General features: G+C 42.9%; 1 protein-coding gene across 1 annotated transcript; it reads left to right on the top strand.

The window, feature by feature from the left end:
• The first annotated feature begins 476 nt into the window (after positions 1-476).
• On the top strand, positions 477-10,982 carry LOC106570531 (transformer-2 protein homolog alpha). The gene is made up of 9 exons (XM_014142960.3): positions 477-648; positions 2,156-2,283; positions 2,403-2,547; positions 3,058-3,117; positions 3,296-3,484; positions 4,528-4,643; positions 9,480-9,662; positions 10,143-10,213; positions 10,356-10,982. The coding sequence occupies exons 1-9, from the start codon at positions 613-615 to the stop codon at positions 10,364-10,366; spliced, it is 939 nt and encodes a 312-aa protein (XP_013998435.1). The 5' UTR covers positions 477-612; the 3' UTR covers positions 10,367-10,982.
• The last annotated feature ends 563 nt before the right edge of the window (positions 10,983-11,545 follow it).

Here is an 11,545-nt window from a genome sequence, read left to right as displayed (position 1 = left end):
TTGTATTCAAAACTGAGAGACAAATATCCATCAATGGTCAAATGGGTAGAGTTGCAATGGCTTACTATGGTACACATTTGATGACCATGTGGGCCATACAGCAATGGACACTATTGTAATACCATAGCTACATCTCAAATCAAATTGTATTTGTCACATGCTTAAAAAAAAAGACTTGTTTTATTTATTTTTTAACTGCTTTGTTAGTTAGGGGCTCATAAGTTGTAGTCGGCGCATGTGACTAATACAATTTGATTTGATTTTGCTTCATAAACAATCGGTTTAGACTAACAGTGCAATGCTTACTTACGGGCCCTTCCCAACAATGCTGAGGAGAAAAATAATAACACGAGGAATTAGTACACAATGATTAGCGATAACTTGGCTAGTCAAGGTTCTCAGTTGATTGTCATTCATAGCTTGCATTTGGATGGACTACGTTTCAAAAAGGCGTGGCAGGAATCACGATGACGTCGGCACAGTCTTCAGTTTATAAACAAACTGCAGTCGCCGCCATCTTATTACACCGCGAGAAAGACAAGCACAAAGGAGGACGCTATTATTTTGTCTGAAAACGTAGCGCGCTATATCGTTAGCTATTCTAATTACAAAATGAGTGACCTAGAGGATGGACACTTTGATGGACGAGTAAGTATTAACTTGCAACGGAAACCAAAATCATGTCTTATCGTTCCTCTCTTTTGCTGACATAGCTAGCTAACGTTAGCTAGTTACGGTTATTATCAGTGTATTCGTTAGTAAGTTAACGCGGTGGCTTGCTAGATAATTTGCGAGTTGAGTTGGTAATTTAAAATAAAAAGTAGCTAGATGGCAACTTAAAATGTTCCTCACACAATTGTAAGATTGCTGGGCTAACGAGATGAACAACATATTTCTTCAAAATTAAACAGATTAGCTACCTAGCTAACGTTACCTTTAGCTATTTGTTGCCAGCTGAACAATACAATAGCTTGCAAGCTAACTTCCATAGCTAAGTGGCTAACGACGTTATCGGACATGACGCTACCGGTAGCGTCAATGCAACGTTATACACGTTACAAAGATACGCTAGCTAACGTTAGCTGTTGCTAGGTTCTAGCTAGCTCCCAGGTAAGTTTGGTGGAAGCCTTTGTCGCAAAAGTAAGTTGCAGTCAAGCAATCGGAGCTTCAAGCCACTTCCTGTAGTGTAACTAAATAAGTTAGCGGTAGCTAGTGGTGAGACAGAACTGTTATCTCACAATGTTAATTTACTCGGTGTGCTACAACTATGTATTGCAGAAAGAAAAAAATATGTATTGCAGTGTACCTCTTGAAAAGTTGTAGTCATCATTACTGAACCCTTCTGAGATGTAGGGTAATACAACATTTCTGCAAGTCAAGTACTTGTCCTGCTACAGATACTGTATACATTATTTAACGAAAGATCTTATTTTTCTATAAATTCATGATCTTTAATTTTATTAAATGTTCTTTTTTCATTAAGGTTAATGATCGTGAAGGATTTGAAGAGTTTTATCCAAGAATGTGGAAGAAAATATCCAAGAATAAACGAAGCCTTATGAAAAACAGTTACAGAGCAGAACATAGATGTGGGAAGGGGAAAATCAATGAAACTGGAAGATTGGTGGTCAGATATAGAAGCGCTTGCAGTATGTATGACTAAAGGTGAAAATTGTTTCTATTTGGGGAAGAGAGAACCCGGAATCAGAAAATGAAAACTGAAAAAAGAAGAACGACGAAGAACAGTAGAATTCCTGAGAGAAAGAAGTAGAGTATATAAAGAAACTGGAAGAAAGAATGAATGTGTCCCTAGGTTAAGTAAATGTATGGTATATGTTCCAAGTGTCTTTACACTACTATGCTCCCTTTCTATAGATAAAACATGCATGATGACTTTAGTTTGACCCAGGTAGAAGAAACGAGACATGGCATTTGTTAACATTATGACAGGGTTCTAGCAAATTATTATTCCAATTGAAGACTTTTTTTGTTGTTGCTTTTCTATCACATGTAATAGATGTGGTGGAGCGCTAACCTTTTCCTCCACAGTGTATGTGCTCTAGTTGTGTATGTCTGACTTTGAACAGTTGCTTGTCTGTTCCTGTGTGTGTAAGTAAGAGCGGGCCTTTTTAACATGCGGTTACTGTAACATTAGGACTCTCGCTCCCCATCCAAATCGGACCGTGGCAGTCCTGTTCGGGTCAAGTCGGAGAGCAGATCTGGCTCCCCGAGCCCATCCCGCGTTGCTAAACACTCAGAGTCTCGGTCCCGCTCTAAGTCCAGGTGAGCCTGTCCTCCTGTTATTGGAACCCCCACTTCCTATCTCATTGATTCCATTCTCTTTGTGAAGGGTAATGTCAAATTGTGCTTTTGCTTAACTTGACACTAAATCCTTTCTCCAGGTCTCACTCTCGTAGGCACTCTAACCGCCGGTACAGCCGCTCTCGCTCCCCCTCCAACCGGAAGAAGTCCCGCTCCTACAGCCCGGAATACCGAAAGAAGAAGAGCCAGAGTGCATCGCCTAACCGCCGCCGCCCCAGCAGCAGGGTGAGTGACACATCATTTACAGGTCAAAGGTCAGGGTCTGGCTGCTGATGGGGGTAAAGCAGTACTTCCCAACCTTCTCCTCCTGACGTTTCAGATATTTGTTGTAGCCCTAAACTGGCACACCTTATTCAACTAGTTAAGGGCTTGTTGAATAAGTTAACTGGTTAAACCAGGTGGGCCAGTTTAGGGATACAACAGGTATGTTAAACATCAGCTCGTTACCAAGAACACGGTTGGGAAACCCTGTGCTAGAGGGACCGCTGTGTTGTATAGAAAATACAATTGTCAGATGTGTTTTATGGCTTGCAGCTGCTTTATGGGATTTGATTAAGGTGTGTGTATGTAGTTTATGGTAGGAATGTTTGACACAGTTTGATGTATAGGTAGCATGTTAATTTACCAGTTAGTATTCCTATGCTGCTCCTGTCCTGACCCCTCTTGTATTGTTTGTTACAGGAAACAGAATGTGACGTATTTAATAACCCCTTTTATTAACTCACCCTCCAATAGAGCCATGACTTCAGAAAAGAGACATTCAGTCAGGGAGCAGGAGGTGGTGAGGATGCCAGGGTATGTACATCTTCTTACTGTAATACCTTCTGCCTTCTACATAGTGTTTTAACACAGTGGGCCACAGTGTGTGTGTGACAGAGAGACGAAGAGTGTGAGGGCAGAGATGGCATGCTACACCTAGTGGATGGTAATGTTCATATCAGCTGCTGTGAACTCTGATCCCTTTGACCTCCAGGCGAACCCTGACCCCAACCAGTGTCTGGGGGTGTTTGGACTGAGCTTGTACACCACGGAGAAGGACCTGAGGGAGGTATTTGGCCGGTACGGCCCTTTGGCTGGGGTTAATGTGGTCTATGACCAGCGCACCGGGCGCTCCCGTGGCTTCGCCTTCGTCTACTTCGAGAGGATCGCCGATTCCAAGGAGGTATGGGACAAACAGTCTGGGCCTCTTTCTCAGATTAGTTTTTCCTCGACTATTGCATTCTATCTCCTTGTCTTCTCAACTGTGTGTCCGAGGCCCTTCCACTCAGAACTTATCCAATGGATTTTGAGAAGGTGAGAATGCCAGGAATCAAGAAAAGATTGATTGAGAAAGAGCCATGGATTAGGAAGCATATGATGGGTCCTATTTAAAATGAATTTTGTTATAAGAAGTAATGCTGTTGATCATGTTGTGATACACCTAAGAACCGATGGTAACTTTGCTTTTGGTGCCATCAATGGCCTTATTCCTCGGTTCTTAAAGATGTAACATTTTCAATAAGCCTGTTATGCTAATTCGCCTGGAACCATTGATATTGTACACTGACTAGTCTGTACACTAGTTTTGTTTTCATGTTGTGTAAAGTGTGATTACTCATAAGCACCACCTGGTGTCAGTCTTGCCACTCACATGAAGTGGTACAAGTGACACGAGGAACTCATCACTGTAATGAAGGTTAATACCAGAGGCCCAACATGGCGAGACCTCTGGGAATGCTTGCGAAGCAGACTGGGGTTTGAGAAGTGAAGTTATTCCTTAGTTCTTCATTTTAACCATCTAAAGGCACAACCTAGGTTTGAGCCAATGTCTTAAGTAGCTGAACATGTTATTACTCCAACCTCCTAAAAGTTACACTGTCATCAAAAATGACTTTCTTGCGTGCCTTTGATGCGCAGTTCGGCGTGAGACAACCGTTTGCCCTGTTGACTTGTTTCTACACATGAGCTTAGCTAGCCACTGTCGCCTTGACATCGCCTACACTGCGTCTATTGGAGAAGCAGTGTCTACATATCTTCATACTGAATCATCTTTGGTTCAGCGTTGGACCAATGGGATGGTTCGATCTGTGCTCAGTATGAACACACATTAAACCGTTTCAATTTTTTACCTCAAACTTTCCCTGTACATGTAGAACCCATGAGATGGAGCTCATTTTCAGTGACTGATTTTTAAACCGCTGTCTTTTTGTACCTCTGTTTCCCTAGGCAATGGAGCGGGCCAACGGTATGGAGCTGGATGGGAGACGTATTAGAGTGGACTTCTCTATCACCAAGAGGGCCCACACCCCTACGCCTGGCATCTACATGGGCCGACCCACACAGTAAGTATAGGATGGTGAATCTCTGCTCATTGTGTGGTTTTATGCAGATTTCCATCTCTCTTGCTGTAACTATTTCTCTCGTGTGTATTGCTGTTTTATCTTCTTGGATGGCCTGGTGTGAAGTGGTGATATTGGGGGATGACTTAGTTTATTGTTCTGGTGTGAAGTGGTGATACTGGGGATAGGATGACTTAGTTTATTGTCCTGGTGTGAAGTGGTGATACTGGGGATAGGATGACTTAGTTTATTGTCCTGGTGTGAAGTGGTGATACTGGGGATAGGATGACTTAGTTTATTGTCCTGGTGTGAAGTGGTGATATTGGGGGATGACTTAGTTTATTGTTCTGGTGTGAAGTGGTGATACTGGGGATAGGATGACTTAGTTTATTGTTCTGGTGTGAAGTGGTGATACTGGGGATAGGATGACTTAGTTTATTGTTCTGGTGTGAAGTGGTGATACTGGGGATAGGATGACTTAGTTTATTGTCCTGGTGTGAAGTGGTGATACTGGGGATAGGATGACTTAGTTTATTGTCCTGGTGTGAAGTGGTGATACTGGGGATAGGATGACTTAGTTTATTGTCCTGGTGTGAAGTGGTGATACTGGGGATAGGATGACTTAGTTTATTGTCCTAGTGTGAAGTGGTGATACTGGGGATAGGATGACTTAGTTTATTGTCCTGGTGTGAAGTGGTGATACTGGGGATAGGATGACTTAGTTTATTGTCCTGGTGATACTGGGGGATAGGATGACTTAGTTTATTGTCCTGGTGATACTGGGGGATAGGATGACTTAGTTTATTGTCCTGGTGATACTGGGGGATAGGATGACTTAGTTTATTGTCCTGGTGTGAAGTGGTGATACTGGGGATAGGATGACTTAGTTTATTGTCCTGGTGTGAAGTGGTGATACTGGGGGGGATGACTTAGTTTATTGTCCTGGTGTGAAGTGGTGATACTGGGGGGGATGACTTAGTTTATTGTCCTGGTGTGAAATGGTGATACTGGGGGATGACTTAGTTTATTGTCCTGGTGATACTGGGGGGTGACTTAGTTTATTGTCCTGGTGATACTGGGGGATAGGATGACTTAGTTTAATGTCCTGGTGATACTGGGGGATAGGATGACTTAGTTTATTGTCCTGGTGATACTGGGGATAGGATGACTTAGTTTATTGTCCTGGTGTGAAGTGGTGATACTGGGGATAGGATGACTTAGTTTATTGTCCTGGTGATACTGGGGGATAGGATGACTTAGTTTATTGTCCTGGTGATACTGGGGGATAGGATGACTTAGTTTATTGTCCTGGTGATACTGGGGGATAGGATGACTTAGTTTATTGTCCTGGTGATACTGGGGGATAGGATGACTTAGTTTAATGTCCTGGTGATACTGGGGATAGGATGACTTAGTTTATTGTCCTGGTGTGAAGTGGTGATACTGGGGATAGGATGACTTAGTTTATTGTCCTGGTGATACTGGGGGATAGGATGACTTAGTTTATTGTCCTGGTGCGAAGTGGTGATACTGGGGGATGACTTAGTTTATTGTCCTGGTGTGAAGTGGTGATACTGGGGGATAGGATGACTTAGTTTATTGTCCTGGTGTGAAGTGGTGATACTGGGCATAGGATGACTTAGTTTATTGTCCTGGTGTGAAGTGGTGATACTGGGGGATGACTTAGTTTATTGTCCTGGTGTGAAGTGGCGATACTGGGGGATGACTTAGTTTATTGTCCTGGTGTGAAGTGGCGATACTGGGCATAGGATGACTTAGTTTATTGTCCTGGTGTGAAGTGGTGATACTGGGGATAGGATGACTTAGTTTATTGTCCTGGTGTGAAGTGGTGATACTGGGCATAGGATGACTTAGTTTATTGTCCTGGTGTGAAGTGGCGATACTGGGCATAGGATGACTTAGTTTATTGTCCTGGTGTGAAGTGGTGATACTGGGCATAGGATGACTTAGTTTATTGTCCTGGTGTGAAGTGGTGATACTGGGGGATAGGATGACTTAGTTTATTGTCCTGGTGTGAAGTGGCGATACTGGGCATAGGATGACTTAGTTTATTGTCCTGGTGTGAAGTGGTGATACTGGGGATAGGATGACTTAGTTTATTGTCCTGGTGTGAAGTGGTGATACTGGGGGGGATGACTTAGTTTATTGTCCTGGTGATACTGGGGGATAGGATGACTTAGTTTATTGTCCTGGTGTGAAGTGGTGATACTGGGGATAGGATGACTTAGTTTATTGTCCTGGTGTGAAGTGGTGATACTGGGGATAGGATGACTTAGTTTATTGTCCTGGTGATACTGGGGGATAGGATGACTTAGTTTATTGTCCTGGTGTGAAGTGGTGATACTGGGGGATGACTTAGTTTATTGTCCTGGTGCGAAGTGGTGATACTGGGGGATGACTTAGTTTATTGTCCTGGTGTGAAGGGGTGATACTGGGGGATGACTTAGTTTATTGTCCTGGTGTGAAGTGGTGATACTGGGGGATAGGATGACTTAGTTTATTGTCCTGGTGTGAAGTGGTGATACTGGGCATAGGATGACTTAGTTTATTGTCCTGGTGTGAAGTGGTGATACTGGGGATAGGATGACTTAGTTTATTGTCCTGGTGATACTGGGGGATAGGATGACTTAGTTTATTGTCCTGGTGTGAAGTGGTGATACTGGGGATAGGATGACTTAGTTTATTGTCCTGGTGTGAAGTGGTGATACTGGGGGATAGGATGACTTAGTTTATTGTCCTGGTGAAGTGGTGATACTGGGGATAGGATGACTTAGTTTATTGTCCTGGTGATACTGGGGGATAGGATGACTTAGTTTATTGTCCTGGTGTGAAGTGGTGATCCTGGGGGATGACTTAGTTTATTGTCCTGGTGCGAAGTGGTGATACTGGGGGATGACTTAGTTTATTGTCCTGGTGTGAAGTGGTGATACTGGGGGATAGGATGACTTAGTTTATTGTCCTGGTGTGAAGTGGTGATACTGGGCATAGGATGACTTGGTTTATTGTCCTGGTGTGAAGTGGTGATACTGGGCATAGGATGACTTAGTTTATTGTCCTGGTGTGAAGTGGTGATACTGGGGGATAGGATGACTTAGTTTATTGTCCTGGTGTGAAGTGGTGATACTGGGGATAGGATGACTTAGTTTATTGTCCTGGTGTGAAGTGGTGATACTGGGCATAGGATGACTTAGTTTATTGTCCTGGTGTGAAGTGGCGATACTGGGCATAGGATGACTTAGTTTATTGTCCTGGTGTGAAGTGGTGATACTGGGGGATAGGATGACTTAGTTTATTGTCCTGGTGTGAAGTGGTGATACTGGGCATAGGATGACTTAGTTTATTGTCCTGGTGTGAAGTGGTGATACTGGGGATAGGATGACTTAGTTTATTGTCCTGGTGTGAAGTGGCGATACTGGGCATAGGATGACTTAGTTTATTGTCCTGGTGTGAAGTGGTGATACTGGGGGATAGGATGACTTAGTTTATTGTCCTGGTGTGAAGTGGTGATACTGGGGGATAGGATGACTTAGTTTATTGTCCTGGTGTGAAGTGGTGATACTGGGGATAGGATGACTTAGTTTATTGTCCTGGTGTGAAGTGGTGATACTGGGGATAGGATGACTTAGTTTATTGTCCTGGTGATACTGGGGGATAGGATGACTTAGTTTATTGTCCTGGTGTGAAGTGGTGATACTGGGGGATAGGATGACTTAGTTTATTGTCCTGGTGTGAAGTGGCGATACTGGGCATAGGATGACTTAGTTTATTGTCCTGGTGTGAAGTGGTGATACTGGGGATAGGATGACTTAGTTTATTGTCCTGGTGATACTGGGGGATAGGATGACTTAGTTTATTGTCCTGGTGTGAAGTGGTGATACTGGGGGATGACTTAGTTTATTGTCCTGGTGCGAAGTGGTGATACTGGGGATGACTTAGTTTATTGTCCTGGTGTGAAGTGGTGATACTGGGGGATGACTTAGTTTATTGTCCTGGTGTGAAGTGGTGATACTGGGGGATGACTTAGTTTATTGTCCTGGTGTGAAGTGGTGATACTGGGGGATAGGATGACTTAGTTTATTGTCCTGGTGTGAAGTGGTGATACTGGGCATAGGATGACTTAGTTTATTGTCCTGGTGTGAAGTGGCGATACTGGGCATAGGATGACTTAGTTTATTGTCCTGGTGTGAAGTGGTGATACTGGGGATAGGATGACTTAGTTTATTGTCCTGGTGTGAAGTGGTGATACTGGGCATAGGATGACTTAGTTTATTGTCCTGGTGTGAAGTGGTGATACTGGGGATAGGATGACTTAGTTTATTGTCCTGGTGTGAAGTGGTGATACTGGGGATAGGATGACTTAGTTTATTGTTCTGGTGTGAAGTGGCGATACTGGGGATAGGATGACTTAGTTTATTGTCCTGGTGTGAAGTGGCGATACTGGGCATAGGATGACTTAGTTTATTGTCCTGGTGTGAAGTGGTGATACTGGGCATAGGATGACTTAGTTTATTGTCCTGGTGTGAAGTGGTGATACTGGGGATAGGATGACTTAGTTTATTGTCCTGGTGTGAAGTGGCGATACTGGGGATAGGATGACTTAGTTTATTGTCCTGGTGTGAAGTGGTGATACTGGGGATAGGATGACTTAGTTTATTGTCCTGGTGTGAAGTGGTGATACTGGGGGATGACTTAGTTTATTGGGAGTTATGAGCTGTGTGAAGTGGCACCCCATCCCCTACATAGAGAATCTGGTGCCATTTGGATGTAGCCAGTGATTCTGTTTGAGGAAATCTTAACTCTTGTTGTCCCTTTCCTCAGTAATGGTGGTGGTGGGGGGGAACGAAACAATGGCGGCAACAGCGGTGGTGGAGGGAGGAGGGGACGGGACTCGTACGACCGATACGACGATCGACGCGGTGGTGGCTACGACCGTGGATATGACCGTGGATACGATCGTGGAGACCGGGGATACGACAGATATGACGAGTACGACAAGTACAGGTGAGTGATACTCAAGATGTTGAATTCTTTCAATAGATTCACATTCACCTCGGAGATAACCTTGGTTAGCTATGAATATACAGTACCAGTCAAAAGTTTGGACACCTACTCATTCAAGGTTTTTATTTTTACTATTTTCTACATTGTAGAATAATAGTGAAGATATCAAAACTATGAAATAACACATGGAATCATGTAGTAACCAAAAGTGTTAAATGAATCAATATATTTTTGATTCTTCAAAGTAGCCTGCCTTTGACAGATTTGCACTCTTGGCATAGTAAAAATAAAAACCCTGGAATGAGTAGGTGTCAACTTTTGACTGGTACTGTATTTGGAATAAGAATGAACATATTTAACTCGTTAACACTGTTGTTCTTCAGGTTAAATATGAGGGGATGAATGGGGTTACTAGTCCTGTTGGGGTATGGTGAGTTATTCCTCACACTAGTATAAATCTGTTCTCTCTCCGTCCTTCAGTCGCAGACGCTCTCCCTCACCCTACTACAGTAGATACAGGTCGCGCTCCAGGTCTCGCTCATACAGCCCACGTAAGTACACACACACACACACACGCATGTCCACACACACCTCAAAAGCCATTGTTCAACTCTTAACTATACTTTGTTTGTCTGAGGGACTCACAATTACATGAAGCCTATCACACTAACATGGATCCTTGTCTCTTTACAGGTCGATACTAACAAACTTTCATCAAGGTCAAGTTTTTATTTTTCTCCGTTAAACACATTGGAGCAGAGCGGGTCAGGAGCGTTGTCAAGCTAACTAAAGTGTATCAACAGACGAAGCGCCTCTGCAAGAAAGTCAGTTTGTAAGAAGTCTTGTTTACGTGCTGTAGATGTCTTTATTTTTTTACTTTGACGCATCCATGTAGTGTCTGTGCTGAAGACCCAGAGGGGAGTAATGAAACTATTTGTGCCCATTTGAGTATCTTTAATAACACTCCCTTCTCTTCAGCTTGTCACTGATCTATAAGTGACTGGATAAATTGTTGTGTCCGTTGTATTGCTTTCACCAATCCAGCCTTGTCAGATCAGTGGTTACCTCAAGGAAAGAAGGATGTTTAGTATTCAAACAGGCTCATTGGTTTTGGCAGTAAATGTGAAATTGATCTCGAAAGTATCACTGGTTTGAGGAGGGTCTTTGTTATTAAGTGACATCTTTTAGTTTCAGACGTTATTGGGATACCCTCCAGAGATGTTTATTTTGATGTTATTTTGTTTTTATGGAAATAAATTTAAAAAATCCCTAAATGTAAATTTTTTTGAATTCTGAATTAAACATGAAGCTTTTAAGGTATCATTCAGCAGAGTTGTCTCTGGGATCCGCATGGCAATGCAGATCTTTGAACAAAAGATTTCATGTACTTGTTCACCACAGTGCAAGTCCTAATCACCATGCATCTATCAGCCTAATGAAAAATACAAAACAAGATACGTTTGTTTAACCTGTTTAAGCAACATGCAACAATTTCACTGAGTTAGTTCATAAGGAAATCTGTCAATTGAAAAATTCATTAGGCCCAAATCTATAGATTTCACATGACGGAATAGATACCTCAACAAAAAAAGTAGAGGCGAGGATCAGAATACCAGTCAGTGTCTGGTGTGAGCACCATTTGCCTCATGCAGAGTGACATCTCCTTTGCATAGTTGATCGGGCTGATTGTGGCCTTCGGAATGTTGTCCCACTCTTCAATGGCTGTGCGAAGTTGCTGAATATTGGTGGGAACTGGAACACGCAGTTAGTACACATTGATCCAGAGCATCCCAAACATGCTCAACGGGTGGTGATATGTCTGCCATGGAAGAATGACATTTTCAGCTTCTTAGAATTGTGTATAGATCCTTGCGGCAGTGCAT

Source organism: Salmo salar, chromosome 14, assembly GCF_965601325.2.
Source record: "Salmo salar chromosome 14, fSalSal1, whole genome shotgun sequence".
NCBI lineage: Eukaryota > Metazoa > Chordata > Actinopteri > Salmoniformes > Salmonidae > Salmo > Salmo salar.
The sequence above is the reverse complement of the archived record's forward strand: the minus strand, read 5'-3'. Positions and strand labels throughout refer to the sequence as shown.